This window comes from Camelus bactrianus, chromosome 9, assembly GCF_048773025.1.
Source record: "Camelus bactrianus isolate YW-2024 breed Bactrian camel chromosome 9, ASM4877302v1, whole genome shotgun sequence".
Lineage (NCBI taxonomy): Eukaryota > Metazoa > Chordata > Mammalia > Artiodactyla > Camelidae > Camelus > Camelus bactrianus.
Window position 1 is genome coordinate 13,980,028 of NC_133547.1, and position 19,687 is coordinate 13,999,714.

At 36.2% G+C, this 19,687-nt stretch overlaps 1 protein-coding gene and 1 non-coding gene across 2 annotated transcripts in view; one reads left to right on the forward strand and one right to left on the reverse strand.

The window, feature by feature from the left end:
* Positions 1-15,442, reverse strand: part of LOC105072626 (uncharacterized) — a 58,108-nt gene extending 42,666 nt beyond the window's left edge. The window contains exons 1-4 of the mRNA XM_074370860.1: positions 15,308-15,442; positions 9,529-9,614; positions 8,154-8,280; positions 6,986-7,078 (exon numbers count right to left, since the gene is read on the reverse strand). Of these exons, the coding sequence (XP_074226961.1) occupies positions 6,986-7,078; positions 8,154-8,280; positions 9,529-9,537 (229 nt within the window). The 5' untranslated portion in view covers positions 9,538-9,614; positions 15,308-15,442. The remainder of the gene's footprint in view (positions 1-6,985; positions 7,079-8,153; positions 8,281-9,528; positions 9,615-15,307) is intronic.
* A 3,692-nt stretch (positions 15,443-19,134) lies between these two features.
* Positions 19,135-19,298, forward strand: LOC123618232 (U1 spliceosomal RNA). Its single transcript, XR_006726639.1, has one exon. It is a non-coding gene; the product is annotated as a U1 spliceosomal RNA (small nuclear RNA).
* The last annotated feature ends 389 nt before the right edge of the window (positions 19,299-19,687 follow it).

Below are 19,687 nucleotides of genomic sequence, written 5' to 3' on the forward strand. Positions count from 1 at the left end.
TGCTTTCAAAGAATTACATTACCGTACAATGTACTTCTCTCTTATAATTGGAAAAACTGCATATCAGCCTATTGTCACAGGTAATTGGTTTTTTAAAATGTAACAATGTTTCCAATACTGTATTATGAATATCACTGTAATACTGTATGCCATAAAAATTTTATGCCAATCCATTCATTAGTGTATAAACTATGCTACCATGAAGCAATCATATCAATTACACTAGACTACCATAAAGCAATCATATTGCTGCTTCTCCATTTTCAATGCATAAATTATTATACCTGTAAATAAATATGATTTTTTCACATTATCTTTTCATTTTTAATGTCCAGTGTCAGTAATACGTATATAACATCTACAGTGTTTTGTATCATATAAGACAATATTGATGTAGGTACTAACAGACAATCTTACATAAACAAATGACATAAACTTATGGTATCAATAAATGCAGTACAGTACTGTAAATGTATTTCTCTTCCTTATGATTTTCTTAATAACATTTTCTTTTCTCTAGCTACCTTCATTGTAAGAATACAGCATATAACATATATAACATACAAAATATGTGTTAATCAACTATTTGTGTTACTGGCAAGGCTTCCTGCCAACAATAGGCTATTAGTTATGTTCTGGTGGAGTCAAAAGTTATAGTGGATTTTTGCCTGCACTGGGGGTGGCACCCAAGACCTTGTGTTGTTCAGGTGTAAACCACATGTCTGTGTTGTTATTATGCATATATTACATATCAACAGATCTATATTGAAATTATCTATTTATTAATTTTTCCAATTGTTATTCTGCTTATTTTCTTACCCCTAAATCTCGTCAACGGCAGAAACAATCCCTGCTTCACTCTCCATTAAATAATAAATCCAAAGCACATAATAGGTTTCACTCATTTAATTCCCATAGTTATATACCTACTCTGAATATATTTCTCTGCTTCTAACCTCTCACACTACAATGACTAAGCATCTTCTCATTCATCCAAGCTGGCCCAGCAGAACATATAAAAGAAAAATGGTGGTTGTATATTCCTGTACACCTTTCCATTGCTTATACCCTGTCTATGCAGTATTCTTTACAGTGCCCATTCTATAGCTATGGCTTACTCCTTCTTTGTCTCCACATCACAACAAAGTAACTGAGGAACTCTACTTACTTAAACTCCCCTTAAGCTTATTCTGTTACTCATCCATTTTACAAATGCTCAACGGATTTTGTTCCTTCATTCCCTTGTTCGAGTCTTCTCCCTTCCATCTCCTCAGAGGCAAGGCCATTTCTGTATTTCCTAGTAATGTGTACCAAGGACCTCTCAGGGAAACATGTTTATGCCTTAATTAAAGTTCATGAGATCCTTAGCAAAAAAAAAAAAAAAGATGTAATATGTAAGTAACTCACTAATAGAGTCAAAGGGTTTTACAGTAACTTGAATGTGAAGAACTTGCTAACAAAAATCATGATGGAAGTAAACCAAAGGATGGTAACCAGTGGAAGAAATGGCCAGAGGGGAGTTTAAGTGCTGTATGAGATGTGTATGAGAGAGAAAAATGATGAAGTTTTTAATTATTACAATACAGTCTATATAAGAAAGTTGAAATCATAGTTTCTACTAAAAGTGAAAATTAGTAACAACAACAAAAAAGTAAATCCACTTAGAATTTTATAAGTCTATATTAAATAACTCTTAGATTGACAGGAAAATAAGATCCAAAATAGTATTTTTTCAAAGAAAACTACAGTAATAATAAAAAAAAACTACAGTAAATTATTATCTGTAAAACTGTAACCACAGTGCTTGAAAGAAAATAAAAAACTTAAATACATCAACAGTATAAATGAAAGAAAAAATTAACTAAAAATCCAACTCAAAAAATTAGAAAAACAAACTGAAGCAAAGCAGAAAGAAATTAACTATATAGAAGCAGAAGTAGAATAGTTAGAAAAAAAAAAAAGAACACACAAAGTAAAACAAAATTCTTTTTAAAAAATCAATCAGCAAAATAGATAAACTATTAGTTAATATAGTAACAGCAAGAAGGCATAGACATAGAAATAAAGAAATGGCAAAGTGAAAATAATCATGAATAAATACAGAGGATAGTTGAAAAAAAGATTACTTTGCCAGTAAGTTTTAAAACATAGCTAAAATGAATAATTTTCTAAGAAAATATAATTACCAAAACTGATCACAGAAGAGATATAATGTTTCAAAAGATTAGAATGTAGTCAGACTTACTATCTCCTTCTCCCAGGAAAAAAAGCTTTCAAAAGGTTATTAAAGCTGTAAAGAATAAGCCATTCAAATTATATTTACTCTGAGAACTAAGAACTATTTCATGACATAATAATGTCATACTAAATAAATATTGTTCATAAAAAGAAAACTACATACCAATTTTCTGAAAACTAATGTAAAAATTCTAAGCATCTAATGACACAGCATGCCAAAAGACCCAGTGCTGTATATTCAAAGAATGCTAAAGTGGTCCAGTATGGGGAAATCTATTAAGATAATTCAACATATTTAATAGAGCTGAGGAAAGAAGGAAAAAAAATCACATGACCATCTCCATAGATGCTGAAAAGGCCAGTAAAAAAAAGAAACATTCCTGATTAAAAAAAAAATAGCTCAGTAAAACAAGAGTAAGTACCTGCCTAAACTGATAAAATATACATAACCGTAACAAAAAAGCAGCTTTGGCGTTATTAGTCAAGGCACTTAAATATCAAAAAAAAAAAAAAGAGAGAGAGAAGTAGAATTTAAAAGAAGGAGGTAAAACTGTATTTCCAGAGGATCTGAATGAATCATTGGAAAACTTACAAGATTTAAATACTATAAATGATAACAGAATTTAATAAGGTAGTAGGTATAAAATACAAAAACCAATAGCCTTTATATATACATTTAACAATAAAATATGATGGAGAAAAAAAGATTCCAGTCATGCTAGTAACAAGAATAAACTTAAAAGATATACACAACCTTAACAAAGAAAATGCTGAAACATTCATGAAGCATTTGGTGTTAGATTTTTCTAAAGAAATCACACACCAAATCACAGAGGGAGATTACTCTGCACAAGGTGACAGTGGCCTACCAAGGGTGTTCATGCTGAGGAACGGAGCAGGTATGGAGACAATGGCAAACAACAAATAGCTGTGTTCAAAGTAGCCAGGTATATGGAATTCTGCAGACTATCACCCTTGGCCAGACAGCAACTACTTTTGTCTGCCTCCAGAGTAGACAACACATAAGTGGGCCAGGGCATGAGGCAGGTCAGTGGCTGGTCATGTCCTGGGGATATGGCCACCTCCACAGGCCCAGTTGACAAAAGCACTCCTATGTCACATGGGTTAACTGTGTCTGTTCCAAACAAGTTTAGGCCAGTTTCACTTTTTTCCTGAAAGTATCTAACTTAATTAAATAATACGTAAACTCATGAGAAGTATTCTCTATTCATTGCAAGTTTGGTTCTTGTTCTACTTTAAAAATTTTTTAACTAGAAATAACAGACTATGAATTATGTGTGTTGTTTAGATGAAAAAGTAAATACAAGACACAATGGAAGGAAAGGCTTGAACACATATCAAAAGTATTGACAAAGACCTGTATTTTAATGCTGAGAGTTAAAATACACTTTTATGGTATGTACATAAAATATTTAACCCATTTTTTAAAATTTATTTTTATTTTTGGGGGGTAATTAGGTTTACGTATTTATTTTTTTTTGGAGGAGGTACTGGGGATTGAACCCAGGGCCTTGTGCATGCCGAGCATGCGCTCTACTGCTAGAGCTATCCCCTCCCCACTAACCCATTTTTATGAATAAACAAACCAAACACCATTCCTAATTCTGTTGGACCAAAGGATTTCTATTCTATTAAGCAATGCTGATGAGAATACAGAAAAATATAAACCTTTGCTTTGATCAGCTAAAAATACGTAAATATAAAAAATCATAAATGTGATTCCCCCTTTGCAGAGAACCAGCTTTAATTAAGTGGGAAATGTCACATAAATTACCTGGACTTAATACTTAAGTCTGTTTAGGCATTTTATTATTAACCATCTTTCTTTGTTGATGCAAGAAAGTCTAGGATATAGAAGATTTGGTTTCAAGGAAGTCCTATTTCCATTTCAACACTGGGGACAGAGGATAAAGATCTGAAAATAATAAAACCTGACATCCAAGGAACTGTAATTCTGAAGTATCAATTTTCACCACATCCTGAATAAGCCCATAGTGAATGCCACCACTTAATAATCCTCACATTCTATTCATGATTATCCTTCTGATTTCACTGAGAAAAGAACAATACAAGAACATGCTGTCCTCTCTTCACTACAAAGACCAACTTACTTACATTCATAACCACACTGTTTTCCCTTCAATTCCTTCTTGTTCCCTGGATCCCACCCACTTCCTCTATCCCCACCTCAAGGACACTGCTTTCTCTACTGTATCAATTTTCTCCACCTACAGAATCATTCCCATGGGCACACAAACACGCTCTAGTATCTCATATCTCACCTACTCTTCTCTTACTAAGTCATTCCAAGCAGGTTTTCACTCCGACTTCATTAAAATCACTCTTCACAAGGTCACCAGCATTCTCCTTCTTACCAGAACCTCAGGTCTCATTCTCTACTCCCCATTTTGAAACATTTTCTTTTGTTTTTATTTTGTGTCAGTGGCTGGTCCTTCTCTACCCTTTGCCTCCCCCTCTTTTAAATGTCTGACTGGTGGCATATCCCACGAATCAATCTTCAGGCCTCCTCTCCTTATCTGCTTTCTTCTATCTGCATGGGTTCCTTAGATGAACACATTCAGACCCATGGACTCAAATTCTAACCATAAAGTGAAGACACCCAGGTGTAATGTACATCAGGCTATAATCTCTCCCTGAGCTCCATGTGTACATATTCAGCTGTCCTCTTAACATCTAAAACAACAATTTAAACTTAAAATATCCAAAAAAGAAATTCCCAATGTCTACCTGCCAACCTGCTCTTCCTATCTTCCCCAGCTCAGTAAACTGTGCTTCCATTCACCCAGCTATTCAAGCTAACACCCTTATCTCCTCCTTTGATACCTCATTCTCACTTACTTCATTCATAATTCTACCAGCATGTTCTTTTGGCACTACCTTCTGAGTCTTACGGCTTCTTACTACCTCCTATCTTTGCCATTCTGATCCAAATTATCATTGCTTCTAGTCTGAACTGAAACTGCTTCCATACTGGTCCTTCCTGCTTTTGCACTTGACCAGAGGGATCATTTTAAAACATAAAGCAGACGACAGCATACACTTTCTCTTGATGATTACATTATCTAGCCCCTGCCTAACTCTGATCTCATCTCCTGTTACTTTCCCTTCCCCATCCCCCTGTTCTAGCCATAATGGCTTTCAAACACACAAAGCTAACTTCTTCATTAGACCTTTTCTATCTGCTCAGAACGCTCTTCCTCTAGAGTAAAATGGCTTGAGCCCTTACTTCACATCTCTTCTCAAATATCACCTCCTAAAAAAAGCCTTCCTTCATTTGTCTACTTTTCTGTATGCATTTATAATTCAATAAAACTTAACTAAAAGGAAGAAAGAAACAAAGAAAAGGAAAGAAAAAAAACAATGACCTTGTTTAAGATGTCTAACTTTGAGTCAATAATTGTTACTTGGCTAAATATTTCTGACTAAACTGGTATTATCTTTTTCACTTGGAACAACTGCATTTCATAGTTTTTTTAGTATTAACAGTTGTAAATATCATTAAATCACCCATGTGTGAATAAGGAAATAAGTTAGGATTGGGGGGGAAAAAAGTATGTTTTTCTCTATTCTGGTAGAAAGTAAGTCAGAAGATATAACGTTATAAACAGTATGGGTACTGAAATGGCCCTATTGTTACAAAAGAACTTCTAGCCTAAAATGAGTCTCCTCGGCCAAACCTGAATATACAGAGAGCAAAATACAAAATGATAACATATGTCTCTATATCAAGAATTTTAAGGGTTCTCTTTTTTTTAACAAGAGGTTCAAAGAGAGATGAAGAAGGCACAGAAGGAGAAGCTGAACCAAGGCATCATTCTCCCTATAGTCTATCGCATTCATATTTCTCCTGATGTGAAGGTAGATATATACACACGTGGGGAAAGGCAAACCAGAATGATATTCTGTGACCTAAGGATCTATCTTCTAGAGTAATTTATATGAAATTTTACTTGCTGATAAAACATATAGTATTATTATAATGTCAAGCACATTCATCTCTGTAGTCTTTTTTTTCCCATTTAAAATTTTATCAGAAAAGTTAGGGGAAAAAAACGCTTCCCTGACCATAACTAAAATAGTCTTCCCATTCCATCCCATTCTCTATTCCTTTACTACACTTACTTTCCTTCATAGTACTCTCTTATATGACATTATATTTTCTGTTTATTTACAGTTACCCTGTTTCTCTTACTACAAGGTAAATTCTCATGGGGATAGGGCTCTACTGGTTTTGTTTACCACTGTATTGACGGGTGTCCAGCAGAGTGCCCACCACAGAGCCCAGGTGATTGATGGATGGATGGATGGATGGAGCTAGCTATCTATCTATCTACCTATCAATCAATCAATCATCTGTCTATCTATCCAGAGCAGCAGCAACTGAATCAAAATTATCTATCTATAAATGCAGAAGAAATACAAATATAGATAGAATAATATTGGGAACAAAGAGAGCACCTCTCCACACCCCATGCCCCCTTCAAAGGGGAGGAAAATTAGTGAGAACAACAAAAAAAAGGAGAGTGGTAAGTGGGATACAGTAGTTCTGTTTGTATCCCTAGCTAAGTCTCAGACGTTTTCTCCTTAAGCCATCAACTCTCAAAGTCGGCTTTATGAACAACACAAGAGGCTGTGCTTCTTCCCTAAGTAGTTGGGCAGTTTCCTCTGGGAATGGCTTCCCTCTGACTTACTAGCCCTCACTCACCAGGATACCGTCCTCTTCCTTTCCTCATTACTTTCCAGGGCTCTTTTCCTTGCTCCAATAAGGAAATCACATCTGGTTTAGAAATGAAGCATCCTGGTCAGAAGAAGAGATGTAAGGTAACAGGGAAATTAAAAAAAAAAAAATTCAAAATTACTTTGACTTAGTCTTGGTTAAATTTTTAATAAACTATAGGTCAGATGATAACTGATAAAGCCTTTAGATCAAAGAAAAACAAGGTGGTTAAAAAAACATCATGTTAAGATTACATAATATATGGAGATTAGAGAAGGAGGGAAGAGGTCTTAATTTATATTCATGCAAGTTCTCCTTCTTGAGAGGCAATAGTAGTTGAGAGACTGTTTGGGTTCAAATCTTGCCTCTGCCATATCCCAGTATCATAACCTTGGACAGGTTACATCTATGCTTTATTTTCCTCACCTATAAAATAGAAATAATTATAGTACCTACCTTATGTGATTGTTGTGAAGATAATATTAATACCAATCCATATCTAAGCACTGCCTAGAATATATGCTTAGTGCTACATAAATTTTATTTGCTATTATTATTCATCATCATTATTATTTGCTGACAGGAAAACAAGAAGTTTCCTGAGGCATTCACTGTTTTTTCTTAGGATATTCATACAATGTTAAATGCAAAGCTCTTGGACATTTAACTTTCAATTCTAAAAGTAAGTAAAAGGGGATATGCTTGTTTACTAACAAAAGGAATGAGTTCTCTTGAATTATAAATAAATCCTGTTGGTAAAACTTGCCACTAAAAAAATTATGTGTTCTTTTAATCAAGAAAAACCAAGATACAAGGTCTAGCTATTTTCCTTATAGGTATACCAACAAGCAACAAAACACCTATAGCCATTCTGAGTTCAAATACAAAGTGAAGCCCGATTTCTTTGACACTAGTAAGGCTGTAAATCACCCAGATTTCAAATCCAGCCCTTTCATCATTAAGGAAGGCCTAAAGGCCACATGAAGACGGGGAAGATGAATATGCTTAATGATGGTGCTCACTTCCAAACAAATAAAGCCCAAGCCATTCCCTTGAGAACAGGGAAAAAACTTGAAAGATATTCATGAAATTTCTAGAGAAGAAAGCTGATACTACAGAGAACAGAGTCTAAATTTCCAGAGGCAGATAACCTTACCCAACGAGACCAAGTTGCTGTAGTTCTCCAACATTACATCTCTGTACAGATCTCTCTGTTTCAAGTCCAGGTATTCCCACTCCTCCTGAGAGAAGACTATGGACACGTCACTGAACATCACTGATCCCTGAAATGACAAACCATATAATACAACTGAAATTTAAAAAAATTTGTTTTAAGATGGAAAGAGGGAAAAATGGATGAGACACTGTAGGAAATGGATTACAGAGCAAGCAAACAGGCTGGAAGCCTATAACATAGTGAGTTAGGAAATGAGTGCGCCTGAGGCAGGAAGCCTATGTTCCTGAAGGGTCCTGCTGCTACAGATGAAGCCCTTTGTATACTCTGGTGTATCTTAACTGCCCAAACATGTCTGGGAAGGAAAAAAAATAATCAGTTTTCTAATTAAATGAAATACTGTATACAAACTTGCTATATGTCTCCCTCATAAATTCTCAAGAAATGTGAGTTTTTCCACCCTTTCTCCTTAAAGAACATATTTTTTAAAAAGTTTTCTTACAATATCTCTATGTTAGAAAAGAATCTGAATACAAGTAAAGAATTTCTTCCAAGTTCATAATTGAATCAGAAAATATCATAAGCATTTCCCCATTTATGACAAATTCTTTAATGAACGTTAAAAAAGCAGTCTATGCAATGGATATATCAGACTTAATCATTCTATACCAGACTATTTTTGTCTATACAAAATATTTAAGGTCCTCCTCAATTCTGAGGGATTACAACCACTCATGTATCTGCATGATCCTCCCTATTGTTTTCCATCCCTCACTATATGCATTCCTTGTTCCTGAGGTAGAGGATACTGATGTAGCTTCTGGATACTAGTGATCCAGAATCACAAAGATGTCATTCTAGACCAGCACTGTTGTTCAGATACATGGAACCCTGTTTCTGGTGTACAACTCTTAAAGCTTCCCAGAGCAGAGACAATCTCTCTGCATGCAGACCCAATCACAAGCCTAATTCTAAAACCATACACTGAGGTTGAGGCCAACCAACAACAAATCTTATCTTATATACTTGGAAAACTCAGGTTTGGAAAAATTCAGTTTTCCCATGAGTAGTCAAACATCTCTCTTAAGTGATTTCACTTCTGTTCTTTTGGTAAAAGACTGAGCACATACAAGAGATGTCAAATGTTTTATTCAATGAATACATGAACAATGACGGAAGAAAGAGGATTCACAGGACAGGCATTATGCTATTTGGCCTCATCCCTCACTGGATTTGGAGGAACTGGGAGAAAGTCCTTAGATTGGGCTCTGACATTCAAGAAGTTTCAGGATAAAGATAAGTTCATAGGACCTTAACATGACAGTATTTCTAGAAGGTGAAAGAAACAGTAACTTACATGGGCCATGGTTTAGAAATTCAAGAACTGGTCAGTTCTCCTTGGGGTTTACTTGCCTGGAGAAGCAGAGTTCACAGAAGTCAGAGCTAGGGGAAGAAAAAAGAGGCAGTGAGATCAGATAGGCCTCAGAATTCCCCAAATGACTGGATTTAATATATCCTTTCCCCTCCCTGGACCTCCCCACCACACACACACACACACACACACACACACACAGAAGAATATTATTCAGGCATAAAAAAAGAATGAAATCTTGCCATTTGCTATAACATAGACGGAACTTCAGAGCATTGTGCTAAGTGAAATAAGTCAGAGAAAGACAAATACTGCATAATTTTGCTTATATGTGGAATCTAAAAAATACAAACAAACGCTAATCAAGCTCATAGATACAAAAAACATACTGGCAGCTGCCAGAGGTGGGGGGGGATAGGAGGGGTAGAGAGCATGACATACTTGAAGGGGGTCAAAGGTACAAACTCCTAGTTATAAAATAAACGTTGTAATGTACAGCATGGCAACTATAGTTAATAATACTGTAGTGTATATTTGAAAGTTGTTAAGTAAGTAGTTCTCATCACAAGAAAAAAATTTTAACTATGTGTGGTGACCAGATGTTAACTAGAATTATTGTGGGGATCATTTTGCAATATATATAAATATCAAATCATTATGCTGTACATCTGAAACTAATATAATGTTATATGTCAATTATACATCAATAAAAAAAGAAAAACAAAACAAAAAATAAATAAGGACTTTCATGTAATGGATATTTTACACGCTTTAACTGTATCCTCAGGATTGCTATGTAGTTAATTATCCTATCTATGCAATGGATGAGAAAATTCATACTAAAAGAAGCGAAATCACTTGCAGAAATTCAGTTAATAAGCAGCAATGCTGCATTTGGAATCCTTATTTTTCTAACCACAAAGTCAGCTTTCATTCAACTCTAGCTCTTCCTATGAAACCCAGAATCTCGTTTCAAAAAGAAAAACATGAGCACGTGTAACTCACTATAAATAGAAATAACACATCAAACTACTAAAAGATATTAAATCTCACTTTGAGTATTATTGATGTGCATGTTAGCAAGTTTGTAAGGAAATGAACATTCTCACCTGCAGTCTGTGTAAATTTAAAAGTATGTGCAAGCAGCATTTAAACCATGCAAACACCTTGACTCAGAAATTCTACTTTTGAGATGAAAGAAAAAAACTGTATATATTGACAAAGATGTAAGAATGTGCTGATGGATATTATTCATAGTGGGAAAAAGCTCTTCAGAACTACAATGTCCTTCAGTAGGAAACAGATTAAACAAATTACAAAGAATCCATAGAGTGAAAAAACTTGCTATTCAAAAATTATAATGTAGACCTTTAACTGGAAAGATGGAAATACATTTACTACATGTTGCTGAGTGAAGAATACAGGTTGTGACTAGTGTAATCCTGATAAGGCAGGTAAAAACACCTATATGTATCTGTATATTCATGTATGTGCACAGTAATCACTAAATGCTAAGCTTTATTATTAAAAAATTTTAATTGAGGTATAGTTAATGTACAATATTGTATTCATTTAAGCTTTAGAAAATGCATAAGAACATATATTCAAGATACGCAGTCTTTAGAAAAATATAACAAAATGGATTCTATGATTATATTTGTAAAGCATATATATGTATCAGCATAAAGATACATTAACAGGCATCAACAGGCAGAAAAAAATCTGCAAAGATTGCTGATTTCCACACTATGATCTTAATTTTCTTTTTGTTTAAATTTATTGCATAATTTTATATGGTCATATATACTGTTGAAATATATAACTTTGTAAAAAGGAAGCTTTTCTTCAAATAGGTGAAAGAGATTCATTTTTTAAAAAGCAGTCATCCCTTAGAGGAAAAAAGCTGCTGTTTTTATTTATTTCAGCTCCCAATATCTGAACCAACTCTATGATTTCTAAGTTTGTTTATATATTTTTGCCTGGCAAAGAAAGGTAAAACATTTCCAACTAATGCCCCTGTTTCACTGCTGCTGCCTCTCATTACTGTGTGTGTGTGTGTGTGTGTGTGTGTGTGTGTGTGTGTGTGTGTGTGTGTGTGTGTGTGTGTGTGTGTGTGTGTGTGTGTGTGTGTGTGTGTGGTGGGCGAGTGGGGTGATTAGGTTTACTTATTTATTTTTAGAGGAGGTAATGGGGATTGAAGCCAGGATCTCATGTATGCTAAACAGTGCTCTACCACTTGAGCTATATCCTCCCCCTTATTATAACTTTGACTTACGAATTTATCTTGCTTTTGATCTAGTCATTTTAGCCATGATACCCTTCAAATAGCTACTGGGTTTTCTTTGTCCTGTTGGTCTTGCTTTGCATCAACATCATGAGAAAAAAAACAAAAACAAAACAAAACCACCCTATGAGACATAAGAGTTACTGCATAAAATACATTTACCTCCATAGAAATCCAATGGGTTTGGTACTATTTGGTCACAATCTGATAGTACTTGCTATAATCAGATGATGTCTCCTTCCTAGGAACTCCCAAGCACCATCTGACTTCTTCACTGAGTTTATATTATCTTAGTCTTATTCTTGTAGAGGTTTATCTACCTTGATAGATAATAAGCAACTTAAGGATTTTAGTCACAGTATTTTCCCCAAGTAGTAGCACAGGATCTGACATACTATGAGACTTTAAAAACGTCTGATAATTCAACTTAGAAATCTCTAGGAATTTATCCTTAGGAAGTATTTGTAAAAGTATACACAAAGAAGTTCAACAAAGAATAATTTATAACCAAAAATCAGAACACCTAACAGTAGGTAACAAGGTAAATAAATTATGTTCCACTGTAATAAGGGCATACTGTGCAATTGTTAATAATGAAGATATCGGCTCATATTAATTAATGAAGATATACATGATAAACTGCCACGTACACCAGGCAGGCTAAAAAGATGCACAATATTGGGAGATGGTTGACTCTTATACATGAACAACACAGGCTTGGTTGTCAGGATCCAGGATGTGAATCTGACAGTTATCAACTAGGAGGCTTCGGATATGTTACTTAATTTTAGTGCCTCTGCTTCCTCATTGACAAACTGGAGAATAGTAACAGTATCTATCTTACAAGGTTATTGTGAAGGTTAAGTAATATAATTAATACTTACAGTGCACTTACAATGGCTTATAATAAACACTGAATAAAATGAAAAACGTAACATATCCTTTATTTCATTTATTAATGAAAGTTATCTTTAATAATTTAATACTAAAATGCCCCAAAAGAGGTTTTTTATTACAGTAAATTTTTTGAAATTTCCAGAACTGCTCTTTCTTACATTAATAAATTTTAGAACTTGGCTTGAGAATGTAATTTTTCTTAAATAATAATATTAGCAGAAATCAATGTCTCCATAATCCTGAAAAGGGTAAATTCTGGAAAGGTTTTTCAAATTAGAGGGAAACCACTACACTCACATTTATGCTGTACAGGCATAGCAATATAATAAATCTTATGACTGCACAGGATTCCTTTTTCAAAGAGTTGGAGATTCTTTATCTCCTTAAATAAACAATTTTTATGATTCTATTTTGCAAAGCAAACATATGTACACAAGTGCACAGAAAGAATATATGGAAAAACAAACATCAATATTGTAATATTCATTAATTCTGGATAATGGAACGAAGGGCAATTTAAATTTTCTTCTTAAAACTTCCTTAGGTTCCTGTATTTTATTCTTTCTACAATAAACTTGCATTAATTTTATCATCAAAACCAAAAATTAAACTACTATTTTCATACAAACAAAATAAAAAAGAGTTGGGAGAAGGAGTACCTTCTGGTTGTTAAGAGAAATGTGAGTCATAGGCCTGTGATGTAAGTGGGTTCCACACAAAAAAATCAGCATGGCAGAAATAGTTAACAATCCTCAGTTCTTTCACTGTTCTTCATCAAAACAATGAGCTATCTTCACTATCTTTCTCCAGTAACTGAACACAATGAAGGTAAGCAGCATTCCCAGATTTAGAAAGAGTATGCCAAAGCAGACAGAACACTATTTGATACACAACAGATGCTCTATCTCTGCCTTTCTCCACTGAATAACTCTTTGAAGTTTTATATTAGATATAATCCTTGCACAATGTCTTACAAATCCCTGGTTTATTGAAAGGGATTCAAACATAACGAAAAATTTCTGGAGTCATCTTGTCCAAAACTATGACTACTGCTTAAAATTGATCATTTTACTTTTTTTTCCTTCTCATGAATCACATAATATCAATGGCATAAAATCCCATATCATGGATGAAATATGATTTATTTAATAATTCTCTACTGTTAGACACTAATTTTATATAGTTTCTTCCCAAAGAACATTCTCAGATATTATAATCTTTGATTCTAGGCCAGCAGATGTGAATCATTTTGGGTCATGGTTTGATAACCTCATTAAATTATGGACCTCTTTCCCAGGAAAATGGCATTTTGACAAATATCCATAATTTTACATATAATTTCAAGGGGTTTCTGGTACCCTGAAAGCCTCAAATGGATTTAAATTACCACTAGTTAAGAATTCTTGTTCCAGATCGTTTGAGCACCTCATCTTTTAAAACTAGGATATATCCAACACACTTAGCCTGATATTTTCATTTTTCCTGATCTAGTGGAGGCCAATGGGGAACTGTCCCAAATCACTACTTAACAAATAGCTCATGTTTATTAAGTACTTAAAAAGTATCAGGCACTGTCCTAAGAGCTTTACACATAGTTATAAAGAGAAAGCTCTCAGAAATAAAAGGAAGTACCTGCCACATAGATATATGCATGCAGGCACTAGGAAGGGGAACTAGGTCTCAAATTAATGGAAAGGTCATACTAAGGAGAAAGAAACAAATGTTCCCACGTCCTAAAAAATAAGGATGCATTTCACTGAACAAGAGGAAATACCCACTTGCCTTGGCCTTGACTTTTAAATGGGCAATAGCAATTCATTCCTCCTCCTCCTCGTCACAGCCTTTTTCTTAGCTTAACAGGACTGAGGAAGAAGGGAATCTTAAAACAACAGGCCTTTCTAGGAGTCCAGCCCATCCTGGCTGAACAGTCCACACCTGTCCCACCAACCACCGCCCACACATACCCAGAGTGAAGTAAGAGGGAGAGTAAGGACCCTTCCCGGTATTAGAGAAAAGCCAGGGTCACGGATGTCCAGGGCTGGAAAAGAACTTTAGAGCAGTTTCCCGGAGGGGATTCGGCGGTTCTGAAACCTGCAGTTGGACGGTGCGGGGCAGGGTACGAACGCGCCCGAGGATGTAGCGCGGTGGGAATACTCCCAAGAGCCAGCCTAGGGGGCACGTTCATTTCCAACATTCCTATCCCAAGGCGAATTGAGCTTTTTTGCTGGGAGTCTTTTCTCTGGCTCTCAGATAACTGACTAGGGGCCATTTCTCTGAGGCTGGCAGGAGATTCAGCTGTGACGCTACGGTCGGAATCACACAGCCTACGGCCACCGCAACCTTCGGTCACTCAAGAGACTCTGCACCCAATTCAGTCACACAAACCCACTAGTTCCGGGCTCACAACCGCACATAGTCCCGATGCCACACCCCGGTCCAGTCACGCCCACACACACTACACCGCGTTACACCACCGCCGTTCTCGCGCACACTCGGGGCTGAGGTGCGGGGTTCCCAACGCTATGCGGTGCCGCTGCGCTTCTCTTCCCTCGCCTCATCCCCGGGGCGCAACGCCTTTCCTACCGATGGCCGAAACACTCCGAGCCAGGACTGCTCATCTGGGGCGCCGAACTCGCCTGACGGTGATGACGAGTGGAAGGGAGGGCGCGACAGCTCAGGTGAGTTCACCACCCTCGGGGCCTAACGGGCCGCGCGCGGGGGTTATTGGGAGCTCGGACTGCACCCGCTGAGTGCGCAGGCGCAGCCAGGCCCCAGGGGGCGGAGCATCGGTGAGTGAGCCGAGTCGAGCGAGCTGTGTCGAATGGGCACGGAGACCCACTTGGGCCCCAGCGGGGGCGGGGCTTTCGGTTCTTTGTCTTGAAGTAGCTGCAGGGCCTGCAGCGGGGCGGGGGCGAACGACTGGCGCGTTTATGGGTGTGCGTAACTCTCCGTGAGGCCAACTGGGGAGGTCTGTAACCGAGGACGGCGCTGGTCTGTCTGTCTTTGGAGTGGTTCTGGGTGCGATCTTTTCATTGTGGCTGGTTTGTGTTTGAGATGGTGCGACTGCGGGGATTGCGATTCATGATGATTTTATGACTGGAATTGTGTCGGGCTGTGTAGGACTGAGAATGTTGTGGGGGCCTGTGAGATAGTGGGGCTGACTGTGAGGGCGGGAAGTTGCGTTTCTGTATCTATAATTGACGGTGAACAATTCTGTGGCCCGGTTTTGATAGATTTCTTTTCCTTGGGCTTTCCCTGCAGATGCGGATGTGAGTCACTCAGTGTGTGTCTGAGAAACGACATGTCTGATTGTATGACTAGTGTGTGTGCTCTGGTACGTGTCTGCAGGACTGTGAAGAACTGGCTATCTGAATGATTGGATGTGACCAAGAGCCTGACAGTCCTCAACTCTGAAAGAGAGAGAGGAATGTTACATCTTCAAGGAGCATCAGCTTTACTGAAGGATTTTGTGAAAAAACAGATTTTTTTTCTGAAAAAATATATTTATTTTTACACCTAATCACAGGTTTACTATGGAGAAGAATAAGCATTACTTTTAAAATAAGACTTAAAAGGAAATTCCTGCCATGAAGTCGTTAGTTGGCTTCTGCCCGGAATTCCCATTAATGAACTTTCCCTGTCTCATAGTGTTAAGGGGATTTTGTTAGGAAAATTTAAGAAGCCCTAGTATATGAAAAAAAATCTTTACACAAAAGAGAAGCAGTATGGCTACAGTAGACAGCCCACAATTAGGAAGTCAGATATCTTGGATTCTAGATCAGACACTCTATTCCCTTTGTTAAAAGAGGGCAAGAAACTTGTTTTCAGACTCAAAGCATGAGTTTATACTGACATTACTAATTCAAATTTAACATTGCAGGGTTTTATTCTTACCTCTTATATTTCTGCCCATTTTCTCTAACAGAAATTCTAGTTCCTAGTAATACGAACATATTTATTTATTTATTTGCATTAGCCTAGAATCACCAGCAAATAGTTTACATTTGCAATACCAATATTATTACTAACAATTAAAAAAAAAATTTGGTGGGGGGGAGGTAAGTAGGTTTACTTATTTATTTGTTTAACGGAGGTACCGGGGATTGAACCCAGAACCTCGGGTATCTTAAGCACGCACTCTACTACTGAGCTATACCCTCCCTCAGTACAATTTTAGATTCTTTTAAATTCTGCAGTTCTTTTAAAGCAGGGGTTGGGAAACTATAGTCTGCAGCCCAAACCTGGCCTGCCACCTGTTCTACAGCTAGTGAGTGTCTATGGTATCTATTTTTAAATGGATATAAAAAATCAATAATAATAATAATCAAGAAGAACAATATTTTGTGAGGTGTGAAAATATCTATTTCAAATTTCAGTGTCCTTGAATAAAGTTTTATTGGAACATAGCTGTACTCCTTTATGTTTTGTTTATGGCTGCATTTGAACTATAAAGGCAGATTAAGTAGTTAATGTAGACTGGCCTGTGGAGCCTAAAATACTGTGGGTTCTCATTTTTCAGGGTAGTTACTATTCTATAAAGTTGTTGCAAACACTGAATTAGTGAACTGTTGCTCCTAGCAGAAATACAGCGTTAGTTTCCCACAGGCATCTGGTCACAACATTTTCCTCAACCAATCAATACATAACATTGTTTTATGTGTTTCTATTTAAGGACGCTTTTTATATATTGTTGATTTATTAACATTGAACTCAAGGCCAACAGCACTATAACTCATTCCTGAATGAAGTCTATCTAACATATATTTTCTCTGCGAGGCATATCACAGCCTTCTTGCCCTAGACAGCACTTCAGCATAGACTTGGGGGCTATTTTAAATAGCAAAATCACCAACAAAAAGCACAGAAATGAGAAAAAAAAAAAAGTGGTACTGACTACACTATAAAAAGGGTACAGTATAGCTGAAACAAGAAGGCAGAGGTTCCCTTATTTGACCTCTGCTGAGAACCTGTGCTGGGGGACTCATTTGTCATTGATCTTCACAAGTCCATGAATGATCACAAAAGTGCTGGAAGTATTGACTCTGAGGTTACAAATGATTTTTTTTAACAAGTAGGTACGTTTGAAAATATGGAATCTGCAAATAGTGAGGATAACTATTTACTGTCTGGCCTTAAACAGAGAAAGTTTGTCAGCTCTTGTTTTAGAGTGCATCCCTCTTAATTATACAGTTAGAGTGTTTAAAAACTAGTTGAAATAATTCTTTTCCTATGTCATCAGTAAATTCTGTAGTTAATTATAGCCCATTAAATAAACAAAAATCCATGAAGAAGAGAAAAAAGGAGTGAAAAAGGAAGACTCCTCTTTACAGAAGAATGCCAGTTAATAAGTTTGTTTTGTTTTACATGGCTGTGAGTGCTCCTTCAAATACATTTACAGTATATGAAAGCAACAAGAGCAAACCAACCTGTAATGTATAAGGGAATACCAATAAGACTAATTGCAGGGTTTTCAAGAGAAAAAAAATGGCAGACAGATAAACAAAAACTGAGAGATTTATTTGCTAGCAGATTAACAGAGACACCTTACAGGAAATACTACAGGAAGTTTTTCAGGTTGCAAGCAAGTGATCCCATTCAATAATTCAAATCCACATGAAAAAGAGTACTAGTAAAGATAATTGCATAATTATAAAAGTGTACAAATGCATATTTCTTTTCTGGTCTTCTCTTTACTGATTTAAAAAGCAACTGAATAAAACAATATGTATATAATAATATTTGGGGCCTATAACATGTAGAAATATATTTGCCAGTAACAGTGCAAAGAAGGAGAATGGGAGCAAAGCTGTACTAGGCTAAGGAAACAACAGCAGAGACATGGTAGTAACTCCAATCCACAGGAACAAATGAGAACCATAAATGGTCAATAAGAAGGTTAATATAGCAAACTCTATAAATATATACTTGTTCTCCTTTCTTGTCTCAGCTTCTATAATAGGCATAAAATCATAGAAAGTAATATAATAATGTAGAGTGTTAAAATAATATATTTTAGGGTATGTAGCATATATAGGTGTAATATATATAACAATATAGCAAAAAAAAAAAAAAAAAGAGGAAGAGGAAATAGAGCTATATAGGAGTAACATACCTGTATCTCAATGGGCTAAATCTGAAATAGATCTAATAATGTAAGGTCTATATGGCAAGCCCTAGAGCAACCATTAAGAAAATAACTTTTAAAATGGTAAAAAAAATCATTAAAAGAATTTAAATGTTATGTTAGAAAATATTCAGTTAGTGCAAAAGAAAGAAGTATAGAATAACAGAGGAACAAAAAGGACATAAGATATAGAATACAAAAAATAACACGGCAACAATAAACTCAACAATATCCATAATGTTAGATATGAATGAATTAAATAATCCATCAAAAAGCAGAGACTGTCATACTTACTTGGCATGATCATGAAGGTGGTTTTCCCAGGGTGAGGCTTATCCATTGCACTCCAGATGTGCTGACCCCTGTTATTTCCCCAAATATGAGAATCTCAACTGCGTAATTTGTGGCAGTCAGCAAATCTATAAAGGCAGAAAGTAAACTAGTGGCTGTAGATTTGCTGAAAATACTTATAGAACATATATGTAATCAATGACTTGTATCTTGAATATACAAATAATTCTTATGATGCAATAAGACAAACCAACAAAGACTGGTAAAAGACGTAACAGATACTGAGACAGGCTGGGGGACTGGCATCCTCTACTAGAGTGCTTGCACCTGGACAAATGTCTCCTGGAGCAATAGAACACAAAGAAACTATAAGAGACTAAAAATAATTGCACACTTGTGCAGCTGGGGCAATTATAAACAATAGGATATAAAAAGGCCACAAACCAACTGCCATTTCTGAGGTGCTGGGAGCAAAAGCAGGGGACTGTGCATGATCCCTGCACATGGCACCACCAAGCGGGTAGACAGACCACCTAAGCCAGCATCCT